We start from the raw sequence: 24970 nt of genomic DNA, 5'->3' as shown, positions 1-24970 counted from the left end.
ACGAGGGAAGTGCATGTTATACAAATTAAATAAATTGAAGTAAATAAAATATTCACACTAATGCTATGTCAATTTCTAATAACAATATGATTCTCTGGTTAGTTACATAATTGCCCGAGTTGAAGCACCCTTTCAAAAAATACCTCGTTAAAATAGAAAATATTTACAACAAACTAGTAAATAAACCAAGCCATATATGTACAAAAGAAATCTAGTGAATTATCACCACTAAAGAATTGATGACAAAAATACAATTCAATAGAAAATTGCTAATATTTTGTAACAAATCATTAATCTTGTATAATACCAGAAACTAGTACACCTGGACAACAATCTATCTATTAAAAAAAAGGTGCAGTGATTTATAGTGCTATTCCCAGACATAAACCCACAAGCAGTGTCCGAAATAAGGAAAATATGGAGATTGTCCCGAGGACAACTAAAGCATAAATTCTGCTTGTCCTCAAAACATTTTGGTTATGCCCAAAATGTGTCATATTTTAGAGATAAAATATAGTGCTTGTCCAGGGGATAAGTGCATAGCTCAATATGGTTGTCCCCAGTGATTTTTGGACTAGAGGACAAGAGGATAATTGCTTATTTCGAACACTGCCCACAAGCCTCAGCACAAGAATTTACTGACTACTCTGGCCCATAACACCATCAGTGATTTGCAGCTAAGAAGCACACACACACCACAATAAACCATCACAGCCTGGATCAGCTGTCCAAGCTCTCATAGAAGCAACTGAGACAAACAGCTACCTTTTTTCCCCAGGGTAATTTCCTGCTAGTTCCATTATTCATGAGAAAAGACGTGAGTCGTGGCTCAAATTATTCACTGTCATAACCAGAGACTCCATCAGGGCTCAAACTATTCAAGTCATAAACAGGAGTCCTTCAGGACTCAAATTATTTACTGTCCTAACTCACACATATGATAGCAGCACATACAGACATTGTCATTCTATCATTCCAACCAATTTGGTGATAAGGTAGTGAAAACCTCACTACCTCTGATACATACCTTGAAGAAACCATCTCTGTTCTGTTGTGTCTGTGCAAAATTACAGAACTCCTTGAGAAACAGCACCAAGTCTCTCCTTTTGCCATCCTCTGTGTTCTCATCTGTGAGCTGAGCAAAGAGCTCAGGTAAGAACCTATCATCCTCCTGAAGACACACACAAAACAAAAGTGTTAAGACAGAATTGGGCCAAGAACTCAGACAAGATTTATCTGTGAAAATGAATGTATTCACTATCAGTTTAAAAATACAACACTTTGACTTCAAATGACCTGGTGAACATTGAAATGATGTTTCGCTTGCCAGCTTGTCAACCAAGAGGGAAATGTGCCCAGTATTAGCAACCTTAAATAAAAGCAGGAACTTACTCTTTCTTGTTTGAATGAAACCTGCCTCTTACTACTAACTTATGGTTGATTGATTATTTTCTTACCTCTTTCCTGATAACCCATATGGCAGGAGGGAATAGAGTTCTGATTACCATGGTAAGATGGTGCCTGGGTCAGGGTTGGTCTCCATTAAATTTGTGATGAAATATCTCATACAGGTAGAGAATTTCAGTCAATTTGATATAAATTTATGTCCATGAGACACCAATCATTCCAGAGATCCCAAATACAAAAGTGGTAGGGACATTTATTATTACTGAGGAAGGGTTCTTAGATTGTGCATTGTACGTTAAATATGGGTGACACATAAAAACGTGTAAATTTGTACAGCAAAAAAAGCCAAATTCAGCTGATAAGCTGAAAAATAATGATCTCCTATATATTGTATTGCATATATTCTTCAAAAGCCACTGGGTGAACTACATGTATACATTGGTCATGCATGGTTTGGGACCTTGTATAATATGTGGTCACAGTTCAAATATTGTACATTCAGCTCAAAATTTATTTGGGTTGGCAGGTCAATTTTTTTTTTTTTTTTTTAAAAAATCCCAAAGCATGCTAAAATCCCACTGGAACATTAAATTTGTGAAAATTGTTCCAACTTTTGTTCTGATACTTTATAGCAAAGCTTGGTGGAATTTATGTTGCAGAATAAAGCATATATATGTGACATGATCAAGGGGAATGAGTCATTTTCAATTATAAGTTTTGTACATCATTTTCTGGCAGATTACAAATGCTACATTTTGATGCAAACCCCATCAAAATCGGACATCTGGTTACTGAGTTATGAGCAGTTTATCAATCGCTGAAAACAATATAAAACAAAAGAATTTGAATACTGTTTTTGTCAATATCTCAAAAACAATATTAGCGACATCCGACTCATTCCCCTTGATCATGTCACATATCACTTTGCAGTATTTAACATTTTACAATTTACATCGCAATTTACAGTATACATCCAGCTGCCGTTTTGTAGCACTACTACTACTGCCATTGTTCTTTCAGTTATTTTTCAATGCTCTTTTAATATTATTATTAGTCGTGTTAAAATCCTCAAACTGACCTTAGGGCATAATTGAATTGAATTGTATACATTGACAAAAAAGTCAATGACCAAAAAGGAGATTAAACAGATTGTAGAGATGGTTAGTTCCGACTTTGATTTTTTTTCTTTTTGGCGGTGAAGTTAGTTCTGAACTTCTTTAAGGCCGATTTTTTATGATGTTACTTTTTATTGACTCCCCTAATGACTTAAGCGCACCTTACACAATTCTTCAAGTGACAACTGTATAAGCGCCACCTATATTCTATATACTTACTCAATGCTTGCCATAGTTTCAGTGACCTTCTTTAAATAAGTTACCCAGTACCCACATCAGATTTGATTCCCATTTCTGTTCATTTATACATCACAGATAGAATTGATAAAAATTTATAAAGTCTTGTCCTTTTTTATACGGACTTGTTTTTTTTTCTGGGTTTTTGTAACAAGTGAAACAATATTTGCATCATTCTCACAAGTCATATGATCAGTGTATTGTTGAATGCATTTTAACAGTCCCAATCCATTGCAGGTCCTAAGCTTTCCTTTTTAAAAATGTGGCCCCGGGATTTGAGTGATAATCAGTAATTTGAGTGAAGATTCTTCTGCCTGAATCAATTGCAAGTTTGATTCACATTGGAGACAAATTTCTACCCCTGGGAGATAGCAGTGGCACAAAGGCTAATGCGCTGAATCGTTATCATATACTTATGCGCGCGGGTTCGTGAGACAAACCTTTTTTTTTTTGCCTTATAAAATCAACCCTACAGAATACTGTAAAAGTGGTAATTTTCATAGTGCAATTTTTTGCGCTGTCAATTTTTTTCACTTACATAGACATGTTATGTACATATATAAAACACATTTTTTGTGATAGCTGCATTGAGCGAAAATCACTGTTCCGAGAAAATATCCACTTTTACAGGTTATGCTTACCTGAATCATATTCACTATTTCCAGTTTGTTAAAAAAGATAAAGGAACTTAATGTGGACAGCATATTTTCCTCAAACAGAGATGGTGTTGGCAAAATCACATCTTGAATGTACTGCACCCTGTATGTTTGATGAATTTTGTTCAATAACTCATGGTTCTGTATAGGTATGACCTCTCGAAATTGGCCTTAGAGTTCAAGTACTCTCTGTGTCTGTGAGCCGATGGCACTGTAGGATCATATTCTAAACAGCCAACAACGCTCATAAATAAGGTCATCTGAAAACATGATTTCTAGGAGGAATTTTTGTTAAGCAGTATTGTGCTCTTGATAATTTCATACAGGTGGTGCAAGCCATCCATGTTTTCCAAGTCCTCGCATTATGCGAAACAATTCCGCAAGTTTCCTGATGTAGCTCTCGCTTTCTATGGCTATCGCCAGTTTCTCACGCCTTATCGGGGAGGGCAGAACATTGCAGAAGAGTTCTGAGATTTCATCCAATTTGCTGAGTTCACAAGGAGGGAGTTCTATAGGAGATGCTGCATCTGGCATTTCGTCAAGTCTCTCCTCTTCTGACTCCTCCATAATATCTTGAGTGATGTCCACAGATGGGTCCTTACCCTGTACCTGCAGATTCACAATATCAACATAATCACAAAACATAATAGGTGAATTATTATTTTATAAATTGTGGGAGTGAAACTATAAATTTATTGCAAAACTGTTTCCACAAATGTTTTCTATTTGATTCATTCAGATACAAATCTGACCAATTTAACATCTTTCAATTTTACAGTGATTCGCTGCCCTATCAACACAACAAAAGCTAAAAACATTTATCTTTTGGTTTTGTGGCAGGCTAACTTGTTAAAACTACATTTTTTTTATCCTGAAAATTTTTAAAACAGTTTCTTCACACTTCTTATTAGCTGTTTTGTTTTAAAAACATGACTGAAGTGGAGAGTCAAGAAATATTTCAATTCACACCTATTTAGACTTTTTATATTAAGGTGGTACTACACCCCTTGATAAATTTGTGACTATTTTTGCATTTTTCTCAAAAAATAATAGCACACTGGTAACAAAAGTTATGTATATAGGGGCAAGGAATCCAGTTACTACACTCGAATTTCAGTGACTTAAGACAAGCGGTACGTTATCTATGATAAGAGGTACCACTAGAATGTACCTCATTTTTTAATGAACCACTCGTCTGGAATCACTGAAATTTCAGAGAAGTAATTGGATTCCTTGCCCCTATATACATAACTTTTGTTACCAGTGTGTAGTTTAAAGTGCTAAAGTTTAAAGCACCTTCAGTGCAAATTCTTTTTGAGGCTCTATAAAATAATTGGTTTTGTATGCATTTCTTAATAAATTATTAAGTGAATACAATTTACAATAATAACTTCTGAAAACTTATATTTGTTTTCCCAATTTTTTTTAAATCAACCTCAAAGGATCCTAGCAACTGGCTCTATGACCAAGGATTCTCCAAATTTTTGAAAACTTGAAAAAAAAAATCAACTTCCACATGTCAAAAGCACACTTGCAACATGAGTGAGTGATTTGTGACATGAAAATGTTTCTTTGCCTAGCCTTACACTATGTACATTGTACAAGTTTCATACACCTTTTATTACACACAGAGTAGCACATGATTTCATACAGTGTGTTTCTACTGAGCAAATGGTTGCTAGTGATTTGGGGCGGTGCATAGAATACCAGTAACAACCCTCTTTATAAGGTGATTAATAGTGGTGAATACGTTCTCAGTAGAAACAGTTCGGGTGGAGATTTGGTGGGTACACAGGACATTATAGCTTACTACAATACAGCAAGCGCATTCAAAATCTGCCTTGCAGATCACACACACAAAAAAAAATTGAGTTGTGAATGGGTTACCCCTGCATTTGCAATTCAGTAGAAACGACCTGGTGAAGGCGACCACATTAAAATACATGTGAAGATGAAAGGTTGGTAATGTGAGGTATAAACATGCTTAGTCGCCTCATCACAGCCTCATCCAGTGGACAAATAATCCCTTTTACTGAACGGGATCTACATGAATTGTTTTCTTCATGTGGCTTCAATCTCATAGGTCCATAACCAGAACACAAAACTAAACAGGTCTGTTTTCTTTCTTTTCTTTCCCAAGTTCAAAATTAATGCATGCTTATTTTATGTCAGAACTTGTTAAAAAGGAAAGGTGTTCAAACATATATACATTGTGTATACAAGTCTTAATACACCTAGACTGATTCTGGATTGAAGTAGCCTACTTATTATTCTAGCTTGGCTGCTTCAGAGTGTGTTGTGTTTCTACATAATTATATGCAGTGCATGTACATGTAAATGGGTGCTTTGTGCAGTTAAGTGTTAAACAGGTCAAGGTTACCAGGTACACCTGAACTCAGATTCACTGAGGCATTTTATTAGTTAACTCTGTAATATGTCAGAGCTATTTTTTGAATGTCAACAAGTTTTGATAAATAATTTTAATTTTAATAAAGTTTCTTACCTGACAAATGATCTCCCAAATCTCATCACAACCACCTTTCTCTTGAAAACTGAGGGCCAAGTCATAGTTGTCATTTTCTGACCAAACTATCAATGTTTCCTATACAATAATGATAAAAATATATAATAATAATAATAATACATTGCGCTTCCAAATGTGTTCAAATGGATTTATCAGGTTGGCAAAGCGCACATGGAGTAAGCCATAACAAGGGTCTAACTAATTTTTGTGGTGTACCACAAAATTTTCCTTTCTCCGCAGCAATTTCATTTGTTCCAGTCTTGTCTTGTGCCAGTGTTGTTTACTTTCCCGTATTTATCATATGCGTGTGAAGAAACTTTGAGGCATAAGGCCAAAAAAAACCATGTTTGTTTCCTGCAGCAGGTCAAAAAAGTCAAATGCGAAATGCGTTTTTTTATATATTTTTTTTTATAATCCATGTCTTCAAATGAAAAAACAAAAAACCTTTTTTGCTGCAAATTGGAATGGAAATTTACAGTGGGTCTTTCCGACACACACAAAAAAAATCACATTTCTTCATATTCAAGAATATTTATAATCCCCTTTCAACCTGCAGATTAAAAAAGTATTTAAAAAATGTGTGATGTTTTCTCCAGTAGTAAAAAATGTGTGATGTTTTCTCCAGTAGTTTTTCACTTTCAAAAGTGAAAAAAAAAATTGCGCAAAAAAGCCGTCAAAAACAAAATGCGCGCGCTACAGGAAACAAACTTGGTTTTTTTTGGCCTAATATTAAGGGGTGGGGTATGAAGGTTTGGACAATATTTTTTGTGGGACATGAGAGCACATCGAACTGCATTCTGAAAAAAAGAATGTCCTTCTGATATCAAATAATTAAGATTTTTTGAAATTCACGAAATAATACACATTTTACGATTTAAAATTGACGTTTATTTTCTATTTTTGTTTGCTCTAGCAATTTACCAAATTATGGATCAAGCATGTCTATACCGGGGCTACCGTGTAACTTCACAAGCGGTTTCATGTCTTTGATACATCTGATTTGGGCACTTGGGAGAAATAAGACATGTACATCAATACGCATGTGCACCGAAGACTTTTATTATAATGCATGGCTTAACATTGGACAACCAACAAGAAGAAATGTTGGGATTACATCATTTCATTTACACAAAGACACAAAATTTTCTGCTGTCTGGGAACTTAATGACAAGTGCTGAAAATTTTCTGTGAAATAACTGAAATAGGCCTATGTATGCCAGAAGCGAACATCATGAGCTGGCGAAATCCTAACGGCCGGGTCCAGGGTTTAGATGCTCTCTCATGCAATCTGAGCCTTATTTTGGAACAGTTTTCTATAAAAATTTACATCCTTTTTTCACAAAAAAACACAACTTAAAATTTCAAAGTATTACTGTCAAAACTCAAAACAATTTTTTATTTATTTTTTAACATTTTTTTAAAAGTATTTTGCAACTTTGAAGAACCACTAGACCTATTCTGAAGGGTTAGGATTATTCACAGATAATTTGGAAAAAAAATTGAAAAAAACGAAAAAATTACAGTTTGTTATCCTAATATGCAAACCATTAACTTGTGTTTACCTCTTCATCTATCACATACATGTATTATAAATGCATGGAAAACCAATGCATCTATAATATGTGATAGATGAAGAAATAAACATTAGTTAATGGTTTGCATATAAGGATAACAAACTGTAATTTTTTCGTAATTTTTTTCTGATTTTTACCCCTTTTTTATAAATTAACTGTGAATGATCCTGAAGTTTCATAATTGGTCCAGTGGTTCTCCAAGGTCGCCGAAAACCTTCGAAAAAAATTTAAAAAAAAAAAAAAAAAAAAAACATTTTTTTTTTTTTTTTTTGCATTTTTTTTTCTGTGACCTCTGTGACCTTTCTGGGAACGCCGTTCCCGCGTTCCCGCGGTTTTTGGAGGCCTGTTTTTAAGTTTTGCTAATTTTTTTTGTTGCATTAATTGAGCATTTGATTCAATTTATTTCAATCTTACCTGCTGCTTCTGGTATGCAGTATCCTGTTGAATTTTGGACTCAAGTAACACAGAGCCTGAAATGCACAAAAGATATACAAAAAGAAAATATAGTATTACAATACCGGTACATGTCATTTTGATCACATGGCACCTCAGTTTAGTCTAATAGCCAGGAGGGGTTCACGAACACCCCCCTTATAACTAAATTCTAACATGAGTTTTAGCACCTCTAGGACATCACAGTTAGGAATTTTGATGTTACCAGTGAAAAAAAAAGTCCCACGGGGGTCATATTTAAAGTAAGGGGGTCACAATTCAAAATTGCTCAGATTTTGGTAAAATGGGCATCAAATTATTCCTCTGGTCATAACGATTCAGAAAAAGTATAGTTTAACCTATCTGCGACATACCGTTCTTGAGTTATAGGCCAAAACGCGAAAGCAAGGCGGTCACTATTCTTTTGGCTCCATAGGAGTCAAAATTAAAAATACTCGATTTTGTGAAAATTGTCTCAAATTGCTCGTCATGCAATATAAAAGCCAAATCAGAAATAGTTTATAGTGTCTAGAATGCTTTGTTAGTACCAAAATCTGGCAATAAAGGTTGACCCCCATTGAATCCTATTGTGAAGTATTAACGGTGACATATTTTCCAATTTTACTGGGGTAACAAAGCATTCTAGACAATGCAAACAATTTCTGATTTGGCTTTTTATTGCATGACGAGCAATTAGAGACCACTTTCGTCCAAAATCGGAGCATTTTTAATTTTGACCCCAATGGAGCAACAAAAAAGTGACCGTCCCTTGGTTTAACGCTTTTGGCCTATAACTCAAAAAACGGAATGTCACAGATAGATTAAACTATACTTTTTCTCAATCGTTATGACCAGAGGAATAATTTGATGTGCATTTTAACAAAATCTGAGCAATTTTGAAATTTGACCCCCTTACTTTAAATATGACCCCCATTTGACCCCCGTGGGACATTTTTTTTCACTGGTAACATCAAAATTCCTAATTGTGATGTCCTAGAGGTGCTAAAACTCATGTTAGAATTTAGTTACAAGGGGGTGCTCGTGAACCCCTCCTGGCTATTATCTGTAAACTTATGCCCCTCAAATCTAACCCTTAAGATTCTTTTGAGGATACATCAATGAATAAAGCATACATTGTAGTAATTACATATACAGTTTGTGGCGTAGGACCCGACTGTACAGAAGGGGTGTCTTTCAGAATTTGTTTGACATTTTGTTTGAAATGATTGTAATTCCAAATAAGGGGCACTGTTATTAACGCTCCCGACTATGCTTTGAGGTGCATGGTAGGAGCGCCTGCGCGATCGCGCTCCTCAAAAATAAAGGACTGAGAGTGTGAATGTGGTATCGCACTTACTCAAGTTTAAATGTAGTAATTGTAGTTTAAAGAGATCACATGGACTCACAATGTCACCATGTGTCTGCATCTAGTTTACTTTTCAAAATGTATGAGGTTAGGTAGAATTTATCATGAAATTTAGTTATCAATACATGATTGTCACCAAATACAATACCACAAAAACTTGTAAACCCGTGTGCATGCGAACCCGCCCGCATGCGAACCCGCCCATCCAAGTGTACCTGCAAACACAAGTGCATAACCGACAAACACAAGTTTGCAAACGCAGAAGTGCATACACATTTTCACAAGCATGTGCTTTACCACACTTGCATAAGGCTTTTAAATGCAGGGCACTGAGCAGCGATCATAAGTCTACTTCCGTCGCCTACTCCGATTACAAAAAAGATCACTTGGTAGCGTAGCCCGGGGCGGTGATACTTGTAGCCATGATTTTCGAAATGGGTCAGCTGACCGCTCCCTATACAACTACACAACCCCAGCCAGTGCACTGGGCATAACCCCACCAGGCCGGGCCACTACACTGACACCAATTAAAAACCTCGGTCGAGGTTTTCCAAATTTTAAAAAATAATGGTTAGTTAATGAAATAACGTTTAGTTAATGAAAAAAGCAACGCAACAAGGTTTATTTGTAGCAACGCGACAACGTTTATTTGCCCGTAATAGAGTTCCATTGTACCCGCTATTGTATCCGCTATTGTATTCTATTCATAAAAACTACTGCAAGAATCGCGGCATTATACACATTTATTGCTGGTCTCTACCGCCGGCGTTTCGCATTTATTAAAATTCAAAATGATCCGATACTCTTACAATTATAGACTTATGTATGCTTTTTATATAATATTAACAAATTGTAATTATGAAAACTACAAACTTTTGAAGTGAAATATATTTATCATCGAAAATATATACATAATCGACGGCGATTGCGGCAGTAGATGCAAGTATGAACAACATCATTCAAGCGTTTAATCCCTTATAATCTTTAGGTCCCAGAAGTGTGAAAGTTTGTGAATGATGTTCTCTATACGTCAGTGTAGAATCATGGTATGCAACTGCAACCGCAGTAGGCATATTATGATACAATAATCCATTAATTACTCGGACTAGAATCCAGAATCCACAGTCTTTTGATAGTTGATGGTTGAGTAAATATTTTCTAAATATCATTATTGTTGGCATAAAACAACTCGGCTTCACCTCGTTGTAATGAGACGATAGATGCACTCCAGCGGCTAAAAACAATACCTTTATTCTCTAAATATTAATAATGCATGTAATTGCAAACGTAAACAATGCCCCAAAATATTAATTTTAATTTATTGTATTGATGGTTCCACAGTGACTGCCTTTTGAAAATTAGAAGAGAGCTGTAGATTGCTCTTCTGGTCTCTTCAAGAAGAGCTGTTTGCACCTGTGGCCATTAAAGCATAAAGAATTTTTAACTAGAGTCATCTAGAGGAGCTATAAATCGCTCAATTGCAATTTTGCAAATGCAACTAAGAGCTATAGAGGACTCCTGGAACATATCCCTTGTTTTGATGCGACGTTACTACTTTCAAACTTGGAATGAACCACACTATACATCAGGCTTCCCGTTAGTGTGCGTCATTGCGTCCAGACGCGTATTTTACAAATTTGGACGCAAGTTCACATGGCTAATCATATCACACATGCATGTGGACGCAGACAAAACTTCGAAATTTAATCATTAATTGATGATAAAAATAAGACATTTTTATTCTTTTATATTTTTAAGATAATAAAAGCCCCAAAATTTTGACCCACCTGCTTAAGAATTGTAGGAAATTCTGCAATATTTGTAAATGCAACGTCTGGAAATCGTGCACTTTTTGCAAGCTTTCCGTACGATCGCTGTTTGATGGGAAAGTCCCCATTGATGCTTTGTTTACAAAGCTTGCTGGATTGATGATGTGCGGCTACCGTGCAGTTGCTGTTTATTTAATTATTTATCACAAGCTGACAATATTCAGTTTTTAATGTTTTAAGTTTATTTTCTCATAAATAATCTATGTTTCCTTAATTAGTATTATTGTTACGATGAATAAAAGCAATTTTAAAGACAAAATCCAAATGATAACCTTTTTTAATATTATTTGTGGCAGCGCGTGTTTTAGCTTTTATAGCATCAACAACCCGTTTTAAAATTAAAGAAACCCGGAAGTAAAAGTACGAAAATTTGCGCATGTTTTTGCAGCTGTTTCTGACCACGTTTCCGACCAAAACTGACACAGAAATTAGAAAAATTATCATAGCTACTGGAGATGGAATATCACAGCGAAAATGCACTTTTATTTTATTTTAACAATCAACATTTGATGAAGTGTAGACCCGGGGTACGGGTACGTGTGTTAGCAACAAGGGGCTGCCGTTCTGATCATGAAATTCCGCGGCGTTTCCCGGTATGATTGATCGTGAATTTCAGATGGACGCACAAAAATATGTCTGGACGCAAGTTTTTTCAACCTTGTCAGCAAACTTGCGTCAAACATGACGCACATTTTTAAATCCTTAACGGGAACCCTGCTATACATGCATAGTAGAATTTGCAAAGACCATTCGCACAGCCAAACATGAAGTCAGTCTCTGATTGGCTAATTGAATATCACGTCATTCGCCAATCAATCTTGGATCATGTTCGGAAAATAGCACTTTCCGTAACAAAGTTACCGTACATCTTGTCAAAGTTGACTTTCATCAAAAAGATTCAGCTAACAAAACAGCATTTCGGCGCATGCGCGACCAAAAAAAATCATATATATTTGGGTCAAGTGAGGTATAATAGACAACATATTTATGTAGGTTTCCTTGTCCTAGCTGTTCTTTTAACTTTCTATGTACCGTAACCACTAACCAGACTAACCACTCGGGTATAAGCCCACCCCCTAGATGGCAGATTTCACTTAAAAAATGGGGGTGGGCTTATAACCGGGGAGCAGGGGTCGAAATACAAAATAAAACTTACATGCACAACTTTTGTCCAAAAAATTGGCTGATTTTCACAAAATTTTTCATGCACAGGCAAAATTCTACATGCACAGAGACAAAGTTACATGCATCTGTGCATGTGTACATGTATGCATGTGATATTTCGAACACTGCCGGGGAGGGGCTAGTGTAGGCACCGGAGTTTCGCGTGATTTAAATCGGCAAAATGCGCGGCCGGTTTTTTATAAAGCGCGAAAATTCAAGTCAAAAAGCGCGAAAATGCGTTTTCCACCACTTTTTGTATCCATTGATGAAGTCACACGCAATTGAAGTAAATCAAGTATGCGATTCTGCACCTATTTCACACGTGCAAGTCCGATGTTTTTCTCTCCATGAAGTTGATACATTATGTGAACAATGCAAATTTTATGTGAAAAGCTACTACTGTACTGTACAATAAACATTTTAATGCATAACTGTACTTTTTTGGCGTCCAAATGTTGTTTTTGTCATGAACTGATTCGTATATCTCGCGTGCGCTCTGTGACATCCTACCCTTCTTCGCTCAATCAATTATGCATATGATTAATGACGTCACTCATACATACGATCGATGTAAAGAATTAACTACCACACATGGTAACACGTCATGGAAAAAATCAGACATTTGCATATCACGTAAGGGCTTCCGGGGAGGATATTGTGCTGGTCTGGACTCATGTAAACAGGCGCTGGGCTAATGGAATATTGGTGAATTTACATTGAAAAGTAGTGTGTTTGGCAAAATTCTCAAAATTCACGATGGACCACCAAAATCGCGATGGACCTAGACTCGCTGAGTCTCATGGACGCCGTTCCTATGTCCATCAGACTCGTATTTCCCATTTTGGATGTCAATGGGAAATACACACTTAACGATTTGCGCCCGGTTAGAAACTTGAACAAAAATCGTTAAAATTTTATCAATGTATATAAAAGTGGTACCAACCTTATTGTGCTTGCTAATTTAAGACTCGGTTGAAACAAAATTAAGGATCGAATGCATTTTAGTGTCCAAAAGGCAAAATTATCGTCAAAGTTCTGCGAAATCGGCACCCTTGCGAAGGGTTCAGAATTGAATCGGGAACGAAAATATCGGATCTTTGCGATCAAAAACACAAAATTACAACTTTAAACATACTATTGGCAAAAGACATTATTGCCAAACAATATAGAATAGAAAATTACTAGACATCGAAAAAGTACGCAATCCAATTCCCGTTCAAACGCGTGAGAAACTGAAAGTGCATAATCCCGACTAGATGGACCCCCAAAATCGTGATTTTTTTGCGCTTTTTGCGCGATCGCGCGAAACTCCGGTGCCTAGGCTAGTGCATGAATTTAGAAATAAGAAAAATCATCCCCAATGTTAATTATCAACTGATATTTTTTTATATTATTTGTTCTTACATGTAAATGTGAGAGAAAGCATTGATTTGATTTAAGAACTTGGCCAAAATTTAGTACGGTACTGGGCTTATAGCCGAGTGCACCCTTATTCCCAGAATGTTTTGAAAAATAGGGGGTGGGCTTATACCTGAAGGTGGGCTTTTAGTTTATACCCGGGTAGTTACGGTAATATGTATTGTGTTTGCGCCCCGGTCTAGGCGAATTTGGCTGACTATAGAAAAATTATCAAATTCGTGCACATCGTGGAACATTCAACTACGCTTGTTACTCTGCGACTAAGGCCACATAAAATTAATGTTTTGGTTCTCGTCCCCGCCCGCCTCGGTTTGGGGTGCCGCATGCTTTTTTTTTTTTTTTTTTGATTTTTTGTGTTTTTTTGGAAAAAACCAAAAAAAAATCGTTTTTTTCGCGGATTTTTTCCCCCTCAATTTTTTTTACTTTTCTATTTTCATGTCTGATGCTGCCTGGGGCCTCTTTAAAACTACCTCTCTTAACAGTCCTGGCAGACCGTGTTTGATGCTCCATACAAAAAATGCGAACCATGAAAGCTTCGACAGAGACTAGTCGTAGGTCTCATATGCTTTTTCATATCGCTAGAATGTTGATAGTCTCGCACCACCATAGCGAGGTGTAGCGATTATAATATAACTAGGGTGGCCACAATGCTAGCTATTGTGTGTACCCCTGCCTATATACACAAATGTATGGTGAAAATGTAACAGATTCTGCAGCACTTGGAAAACTTTTGGGCATTTTGAATTCCATATAATTTGTCTCGTAGTAACTTCTGTGCAAACCCGACTACCTAATTGGATAGAAAATATTCTGCTCGTAATGAAGGTGAATATAGCATTTTTGTACGGTCACGCATAAAAAAGTTACGCACAAAATAATTTTTTGTCATCAAATAAAACTATTTCCCCAAAGATGTACAATTATGCTATATTCAGTTTTACAATCTAGACCCACAGAGCAAAATCCTGTGCAAAAATCAGACAATTTGGTTGTGTAGTTTAGGAAATACAGGCATTTGAAGGTCAAAATTGGCACATAATAGCGCCCTCAACTGTGAAAATCACATATATTTACCTTAAAAGTCCTGGCAAAAGAGTTATTTTTGTGATTTCAGCCATTTTAAAAATGTTGTAAAGAAGCAAATATAGCAATTATGACCCTGGATTTTTAATATTTGCATAAATGAACATTAAATAAACAAAAACAATACATCTCGTGCCTTCTTTGGCTTTATTCCCACAATTATCGCTCCGTGAATATGCAAATTTATGACAAAATCAGGATTTTCCTAAAAATGGGGTAAAAATGGCCAATTTTGTGAATCTTTAAAAGGCTGTATCTTCGCAACGGATTGTCCGATTGAGTTGATTCAAAAAGTTTTTAAAATCATTTTGCAGCAGGAATAATCCTGACAGAAAAAGTAATTCCAGGGGTGGGTTTGAAATTTTCATGTGACCACCCTAATATAACACATGGGTATGAGATCTTTTTAATTCTGCTTGACGAAAAAATTGATGAAAATTGACACACGAGTACGAGTGCTGCTGCAGTGCTGGTGCCGTAGGCTGCTGGTGCAAAGTGCAAACATCGATCGTCACAAAGTCCACCAAGGTAAATACCTTCGCTTCTTACGATATACTAATATAATAAGCTTGTAAAAGCAAATAAACGTGTTGTCATGTGTTCAACCTGTTGTCATGCGTTGCATCATGACATGGAACTTGAGAACGAGACGGTATTGTACACGCTGCGAATCGAATTGACAGCCATGACAGCGCATCAAGGCCATTCATACCGACTGAATAATTAGAAGTGCATTCGGTAATTTTATTCCTTCACTCAAATCAAACTCAAACAGTCAAATATTTGAAACAAATGAACAGCCCAAGGCGGCTATAATTTTCTTCAACTTCGGAAGGAGGTTGGGGAGCTGGGCAGGAGGTCCCAAATATATGGGGGGGCATTGGGCATATATTGCAGTTACTGGATGCACAGCCAACACTAGCAAAAATCCAACTCCGCTTGCTCCCCCAAAAAAAAACAAACAAAAAAAACACCTCCCTCCCTCGTCAAATCCTGAAAATCCTCCGGACGAGAACCAAAACATTAATTTTACGCGGCCTAATCATGCTAACTACACGCGCGTACAACGCTACTCTACGCGTCCATATTAGCGAGGCTATCTGCGTACAACTGCTTACTACGCACAGCCACGCAAAGAGTATGTTCCACGATGTCCACGAATTTGATAATTTTTCTATAGCAAATGTGTTAAGCTGAATTTATACTCCATCACCGAGCGATTGCGATGAAACGGTTGTGAAAAAGTGATGGGCAATCGCCGAATTTTGCGATGCATCGCCTGTCGCTTTTGCATTTATATTAACACGGCAATAGCGATTGCAGATGACAATTAAAATATTCGAAATGTCACAAAATACATTTTTAGAATAATCCATATCCAGTGTCCGAAATAAGGAAAATATGGAGATTGTCCCAAGGACAACTAAAGCATGAATTCTGCTTGTCCTCAAAACATTTTGGTGGTCCCCAAAATATGTCGTATTTCTGATTGCAAAGAATCCAAATAATAATGTCCAGGGGATAAGTACATAGCTCAATATGGTTGTCCCCAGTGATTTTTGGACAAGAGGATACGTGCTTATTTCGAACACTGTCCATCAATAATTATTGCTTTGAATTAATTCATCACCGAAAGTTAATAATCGAGAAAGATAAATTAATTTGCAAAATAATAGATCCAGTTGGTTGGAAATGATTGGTTGATGCATTCACGTGTCAAGCTATATTGTTGGGAAGTTGAGATTTCTTCAACTTGCAAAAGCGACCTCGTTTTTGCCTGAGCAATTTCAATCGTTTGATCGGCTTGACGCTCTGGAAATGTAAGTAAACATTGAAGTAAACATTGAGCATGCGTGAGAATCGCTTTTCTGCAAAAGCGATCGCATATAAATTCAGCTTTAGGTTGCCTCTCATCTACTATATGAATTTGGCAACATTTTGGATCGAAACTGACGGAGCCTTTCAGTATTTAACTTACATAGACTTGATTATCACCATAAAAAAATCATATATTTGGGTCAAGTGAAGTATAGAAAACACATTTATGTAAGTTTCCTTCACCGACCTGTTCTCGAAAAAAATTCAAATTTCTATGTAAATATGCATTGTGTTTGGGCCCCGGTACTTAAATCTAAGGTTTGGATACTACCTACAAGGCTACATGTATTCAGTTGTTCGACGTATACATGTGCAAAATAATACGCACTGGACGGCTAGCAGTTCGCTTAATTTGTAAAAGGAAATCTGAGTAACAGTTAAGTATATTCATGCATTCACTATATTCATGATTGGCTCATCCATGGATGTCCTGTTCATGCTGTTTATTTATTTCATCATCATGTTCATGATTTCAAAACAGTCATTGACATTCTTGATCATGATGATCATTTTGGTGGGGATAAGATTAGAACGATCTTTTACCATCATCTGGTTCTTTTTCATAAAGCCATCATACAGGTCAAGTGTTATTTATGATGCTTTAAAGCGTAATCGTCAATTTAAATTGAAAAATCATACCATCCGTTTCCGATCGCACAAGCAGGCTCATCCCGCTGAGTCGCTCCACGTAACAGGACGATACATGTCCGGTGCCTCTGTCGTCCCACTGGCGTTCATCATTCAACACATATAATTTAACCCTTCTCCTGGTGTCTGCCATTTTGACTTTTACGGCCCAGACACTTTTGTTCTTAACTTAATAGGCTTCAAAAATACCCTATCCGTTGTCATTTTGTGGCCCAACAACTTCGTAACACAGTCCGATCGGCCGCCATCTTGAATTGCGCTGAGGAGTCGTGACGGGTTTCCAGCCTGACCTTTGCACCTGGGTCATTAGCGGTAAATTTAAAAAACAAAGTTTTGAGTACATGAAGAGCTGATATGAACTGCATTCTCTGTAGAGAAATCAATAAAATTCCATCTTTTTTTTCTTACTTTATTTATTTATTTATTTATTTATTTATTTATTTATTTATTTATTTATTTATTTATTTATTTATTTATTTATTTATTTATTTATTTATTTATTTATTTATTTATTTATTTATTTATTTATCTATCTATCTATTTTTTTTTTTTTTTAATTAATCTATAATCTATCTATTTTTTTTTAATTAATTAATTAATTAATTAATTTAATTAATTAATAAAAATTTTTTTTTTAATTAATAAAAAAAATATTTTGGCCAAACAATTCCATCTTTTTATTTATTTATTTATTTATTTATTTATTTATTTATTTATTTATTTATTTATTTATCTATCTATCTATTTATTTTTTTTTTTTTTATTCTATAATCTATCTATTTTTTTTAAATTAATTAATTAATTAATTAATTTAATTAATTAATTAATAAAAATTTTTTTTTTAATTAATAAAAAAAAATTTTGGCCAAACAATTTTTTTGTTACGTTGCACGAAAAAATTTGGGCCAAAAAACCCGTTTTTTTGGGATTTTCTCCCAAAATGAGCATTTTGGCCCAAATTAGACCTCACAGATGAATTCAGCAAGTCATTTCCAGTCTAAAAATGTGTACTTTTATATTCTTTAGACTAATAATTTAGCAGTTATGAAGCCCGAAAGTGTCCATAATTCCAGGGTTAAGACCACCCTTAAGGGATCTAAAATGAGCGTTTATTGTGTTTCGACAGTATTTTTTGTGGGACATGAGAGCACCTCAGACCTATCGAATCGCATTCTGAATACGAAGCATGTCTTTCTGATATCAAATAATTTTCATTTTTGAAAATCACAATATAATACAAATTTTATGACAAATTATAAAAATTTGATATTTTTCAAATTTTTGATATATAACAGTCCTCGAAGTAAATTATATAAATCTAATGATATATTCTTAAAGTGTATGCTGCAGGGAGGAAAAGCCGACGGTCAATTGAAAATGTTGACCTTTCATATTGAAGATATGGATTTTTTCCCAAAAAGACCTAATTTTTTTGGTGTTTTGGGAAAACAAATCCATATCTTCAATACGAAAGGTCAAAATTTTCAATTGATCGTCGGCTTTTCATCCCACCTACATACACTTTAAGTATAAATCATTAGATTTATAAAGTTTACTTTAAGTACTGTTAAATATCAAAAATATCAATTTTTAATGATTTGCCATAAAATGTGTATTAAATTGCGAATTTCAAAAAATCTAAATTATTTGATATCAGAAGGACATTCTTCGTATTCAGAATGCAATTCGATATGTCTGATGTGCTCTAATGTTCCAAAATAAATACTGTCCAAACGTTCATGCCCCACCCCTTAAAGTACCCAGTGTCATAACCATTTGTGCAAGGCGGTAGAGCCAATAAATTGGACGCAGCTTGTCTGGTGTTCACATTATGCTTTTCATGTACATAAGAAAACCTGTTGATAAGGTACTGTGGTGATATATCGTTAAGACATTTAACATTAACAGTGATTTGAAGTACATTGCACGAGTTGGGAGTGATTCCCATCCTAATATAGGAAACATTATATCAGAAGACGTAAGGTAGTTGGCACGCAATATTATTCTGAACAATTCTGATTTTGGAATCTACCAGTTTATTGAAAGCGAACCCCGAAAATCCGACTATGGACTTTGAATTTTAAGCAGAACTTTACCCCGGGACTTTGCTCTCTATAAAAACACACAGTCAAGCATACTTGTTTATCAGTCCATTAACCACAAGTACTAAGCATGGTATAGTACAAGACGCGCTAGATGTTTGATGAGAGATTAACTTCCGCGTCAACACTATAGACTTCTCCGTAGTCCACTTGCCCATTTTGCATACTCGGGCCATTACATTTAAGCATAAAACTCTGATTTATAATTGATTTGTGTGCAACTGATAGATTTTCACATCTGTATAATTATGATCTATTCAGTCACCGCACTGCGCACTCCCTCTGTTTGTTAGCTTCCCAAGTGGGATTTTCGGGGTTCGCTTTCAATAAACTGGTAGATTCCAAAATCAGAATTGCTCAGTATTAAAGTGAGCCATTATAATTAAAAAAGCCTGATTTTCTCCCAAATTTCAAATATTTTTGGTGAAGTTGTTCAAAATTCAAAAAAATGAAAAAACGGTCCCTAGATATTTTATCTAGTTTTTAAAAATTAATAAAAAAATTTTTTTGGCCAAACAATTTTTTTGTTACGTTGCACGAACAAATTTGGGCCAAAAAACCCGTTTTGGGGATTTTCTCCAAAAATGAGCATTTTGGCCCAAATTGGACCTCACAGATGAATTCATCAAGTCATTTCCATTCTAAAAATGTATAATTTTATATTCTTTAGACTAATAATTTCTATTAGTATTTCTATATTACTATGAAAATTGTATTTATTTCTGTATTTTAATTTTGTATCTAATAGGCCTAGTTGTATATTTTATATAAATTGCATGTTGAAAATTGTTGCCTTTTAATGTTATGTAAATGTATTGCAGGGCCCCATGTAAGACCAGCTATCGGCTGAATTGGGCTACCCTGGATAAATATGAATAAAATAAATAAATAAATAAAGTATAGAGAGTTCCCGTGTTTTCAAGCGGAACGGACTACAATAGTGTTTATAACGTGATTCGAACCGCCGTATTCCTCATTCCTTTGATTTGGTCAATGACCCTATTGGTGCTACATTCTACAAAATAACATTTGCTAATTATTGCGCGAGTGTTGGTATTCTGAAAATTGTAAACGGAGTTTAGGTTTCCCTCCAAGATGGCGGGTAACCCAAAACACGGGAACTCTCTATTAAAGTGAGCCATTATAATTGTGCAAGATAATGTTGCATTCAGTTACTTTTATTGTCACTAATTATCTGATATTTTTAACTCTTTATGACCATTTTACTATTGAATACTTTAATTTGAATAAACATCAGTATAATTTTGAGTTCAACGAAATGGGTTCATCATGACTAATAATAACATAATTTTAATAAAATTCGACTATGGCATAGTCTAGATTGACCCCACCCTCAAAATTGTATTGAAATCAACCTTTTTTGTGGTCATCGTGTGACTCCCTACATTGTGGTCATAAAACATTTTATGACCCCCCTCCTATTTTTCTTTCCAAGAATTTATGACCCCCGTATATTTGGGATCCCCTCGAATAAAATAATATCCCTATTCCTCTTATGACCACTGAAGCATAGGCAAGGACACTCGCGCGAATTGAAAGACTTGTTGCTCGCGACAGTAATCATCTCACACACATAACAAATGCACTACGATCAAATAGGTTCATGACAACATTTGATTGAATGGATTGAGTTACTTTATACAATGAAAACCTATAAAAAAAACAAAGAATCATGAAAAAGACACATAAAAGATAAAATAATAAAAAAATCAAGAAAATAGAGAATAAAATTTCCTCAAATCAGAAAAAAAACATTGACAGACATCATAATCTGTCAGAAATTACTGCATGAGATTCGAACCATCAATCTTCTCCACAAGTTCTCTTTATCCTCGCACTGTAGTCTAATCATCGAGCTACTAATAGAAGGAGATTCCACATAAAAATCCTAATCCACTCAATAGGGTTAAGCCGATTACGCTATTAATTCAACGCGAGTCATCACTTGAATGGATTTAATCAGTGCAGTCCCTCAAACACGGCCTTTGATGTTTATCGTTATGCGACAATATCGATCATCTATTTTAAAATTCAATTTAAACCGACCCCCAGGTGACCCGTACCCGGGGACCCGTACCGGAAATGGATGGTATTAGTGCCCTTTTGCATCGGTCACATGATCTTCGATTGAGTCATTGTGTTTCCGAGTTCAAGTTGATTTACTAGCGAAAACCTGATCGAATTCCCTCATGTCCTTCCAAAGTTACGGTGAATTTATGTATTTTTTTTATCGTGATTAGTAATACTGGCGAGGCGGGGGTCTGCGGGACTTTTAAACCAGTGGAAATGATTTGGAAAGGTTTTCCAAGACTGGCAATGTTGTTTCTACGATCCGCCAAGTTTGGCCATAAGAAATATTGGCGTTATAAAATTACCGGAAGTAAATTGTTTTCCTTTGTTTATGGTCACGGCCACAATGCTTTGTGGGTAAAAATGACGTCATTCTGCTTAGAAGTCGCGATAACCAGTCCAAGAGAACGCCAAATATGGATCAGGAGTATTACATAATAATACCCTGCTATGACAATAGCTGCACTAGGTTAATCGTATAATCTCCTTATGTGGTTAGCATGGCTGGGCCATGAAATCCACAAGGTCAGCCAATGTATGTACATGTATTCGGTACATGTGTCATATCTTTTACAATGGGTGATAAATTTCTGGTTTGTTTTATTTCAAAACGCAACATTCGATATTCTAAAGCTTGGTCCAAATCCAAGAGAAGAACCAACTCTAGTAATTTATGTGGTTTCAAATTATATCAGACGTTGCCTTTTTGATAGAAATGGTGTTTGTTGATGTGCACAGTTTCCCATTAGATCATAACATGCTGTTGTACATCCAAGGTCAAAGGTCTTTTAATCCATATTTGGCGTTGTTCTGGGACTGATAACGGTGGTTCATAACCGACCAAGCTCAATAGATAAAGCTAGATAAGAAGCTTAGAAAATTGATAGTGCGCCATTCACACCTGATTGCTCAGTATCGACTCATAACGATCATAGTACAAAGGGAACTGGGTTCGTGGATTCTCCTTCTATTAATAGCTCGATGGTCTAATGCTCTGCTCACTGGGCCACAACGTGAATCAGGTGAATGATTACCGCATTATCATGAACAAGTTTGTTTGATCTTGCTCGGTCGAGGTTTTCAAAGTTTAAAAAATAACGGTTAGTTAATGAAATAACGGTTAGTTAATGAAAAACAAGAAGTGAAATTTAGCAACGCGACGAGGTTTATTTGCCCGTAATAGAGTTCTATTGTATCCGCTATTGTATCCGCTATTGTAGTCTATTCATAAAAACTACTGCAAGAATCGCGGCAATCCCTGATGTTGCTGGTGTCTACCGCGCGCCGGCGTTTCGCATTTATTAAAATTGAAAATGATCCGATGCTCTTACATTTATAGACTTATTCGTGCTTTTTATATAATATTCAGAAATTGGAATTATGAAAACTACAAACTTTGAAAGTGAAATATATTGACCATCGAAAATATAAGTAATTGTATGCTTCTCATTATTGCAGCTCCTCATTGTCCATTTATATTATACATAATTGTATAGAAAGAAACACAATAAACGGTAAACAAATTTACACAACCATAATGTGTAAAAATTATTTTACACATTTCTGAGTAAACACAGTTACACAACATTAGGTAAAAATAATACCATGCATAGAATTTACACAGTGTGGTGTAAGAAAGGAACCAGCTCGTCGCTGTGTAAATTTTAACACATCAACACTGTGTAAAAAGGGAACCCGCATGCCGTTGTGTAAATTTTAACACATCATCTCTGTGTTAAAAAGTACACATAGTTGAGTACAAAATATACCCCACTGAATGGTAAAAGATGTACTCCACCATGGTTGTGTAAAGTTTACCCCACTGGCATGCGGGTTCCGTTTTTACATACCTAATGTGTAATTTTTTACCCCACTTTGTGTAATTATTTTTTAGTGTGTAGGAGCCTATTATACACCTTAGTTCCAACTGACATCAGTGTGATTTCTCTATAGTTGTTCATGATGTTGAGGTAAGTTTTGTAAAAACTTCTACGCAAAATGTATGGATGATGTCTACCATAGCTTCACCACCACCCTGGAGTGATAATCACACAGTCCAGTCCAGAAGCTTTGTTTGTTTTCATTGCTTGAATGGCTTTTCTTGTCTCTTCCATGGTATGGGGATCAGGACAAATAGGTAAGTCCTGATCGGCGGGTGGTGGGATATCAGATGTTGGTGGGCCATTGTCATAGTTCAGCAAAGAACAGAACTAGTCTTTCCACTTAACAAGTAGTTTTTTGTCACTTGAGGGGACTGTCCCATCTCTCTTCTTCACTTTGGGATTTGATCTCTCCTTCTTCCCTGCGATGTCATGGATTATTTTCCATGAGGTGTTATAATTGCCATTTTCATTTGCTACTTGCAGGACTTCCATCTGCATGTGTACAGAGGCAAGTTTGTCAGCTCTGTATGACTCGTTAAACTGGGCGTTGAGGCTTCTCTACATTTCTTTGGCGTGACGAGTTCTATGTCTTCTTGGCTGCATCTCTTTCTGATCTCAACTTGAGGGTCTTGTTTGTCGCCCAGCTTGGCATTCCACAAGGGGCTCATTTTCCAACGACCTTTTCTGCGACTTATTCTACTGCTTTCTCGGAAATCGTCTCAGAAATCCTTTCCTCTCAGAAATTGGTGTCTGGTTGTTGTCACACTATAGGACTTTGAATCTGTTTGAAAGTTCAATCTGAAAATGTTTCTTAGTATGAGCATGTTTCAGCTTCTTCCAGTTGTTGGTGGTTCGGAGACTGGTGTGCAGTCGTATGCTGAGTACTCGGCGGTCTGAATCCAGCTCTACACAGTTATAAGCTCTGTAATTGCGCAGGGAATTCGCCCACTTACTGTTGATAAGGATGTGGTCCAGTTGGTGTTTTGAGACCGTTGGTGCATCCATGTCCAGAGCGGGGTACAGAGACGACTTTTGGGTTGAGGAATTCTCGATTGTGAAGGACGGAGCTTGAATTCCTGGCATAAATTCACTAGTCTCTCTCCATTGTCATTTCTTTTGCCGTAAAGACAATAACCAGCCACAGCTGTATGGGATACATGGCTATCTTGGCCCATCTGGCATTGAAATTTATAGTATTCTCTGATTGATGGACTGCACACTCTGAAGACACATATGGATGTGCTTTGACATCAGAAGTCCAACACCGCCCTGCCTCTGGTCTGTGGCAGAACTATAAATAAGTACTCAATTCTTGTCGTCTGACCATAATTCGTAAGTGGGGAATGATGTAATAAGACGTTGTTCTTGCACACCAACAATGTCGACGCCTGTATCGCTATAACCCATAAATAGTTGGTGGGATTTTCCTTGTTGGTGTAGTGTACGCACATTGTAGGTGGATGCTACAAGTGGTTTGAAGGTAGGTAGACGAGACATATCTGGACCAACAGTCTATGATTGTGTGCCAGGTTCCCGCTAGCCCGCCATAGTGTCAGAAGAAG

General features: G+C 36.1%; 1 protein-coding gene across 1 annotated transcript in view; it reads right to left on the bottom strand.

Annotated features, from left to right (window-relative positions):
• The window catches only part of LOC140152959 (serine/threonine-protein phosphatase 4 regulatory subunit 3A-like), a 39748-nt gene extending 22150 nt beyond the window's left edge, over positions 1 to 17598 (bottom strand). The window contains 7 exon segments of the mRNA XM_072175513.1: positions 1028 to 1171; positions 3401 to 3576; positions 3579 to 3777; positions 3779 to 4024; positions 5919 to 6017; positions 7928 to 7983; positions 17324 to 17598. Of these exon segments, the coding sequence (XP_072031614.1) occupies positions 1028 to 1171; positions 3401 to 3576; positions 3579 to 3777; positions 3779 to 4024; positions 5919 to 6017; positions 7928 to 7983; positions 17324 to 17465 (1062 nt within the window). The 5' untranslated portion in view covers positions 17466 to 17598.
• Between the last annotated feature and the right edge of the window lie 7372 nt (positions 17599 to 24970).

This window comes from Amphiura filiformis, chromosome 5 (genome assembly GCF_039555335.1).
Source record: "Amphiura filiformis chromosome 5, Afil_fr2py, whole genome shotgun sequence".
NCBI classification, from domain to species: domain Eukaryota; kingdom Metazoa; phylum Echinodermata; class Ophiuroidea; order Amphilepidida; family Amphiuridae; genus Amphiura; species Amphiura filiformis.
The sequence above is the reverse complement of the archived record's forward strand: the minus strand, read 5'-3'. Positions and strand labels throughout refer to the sequence as shown.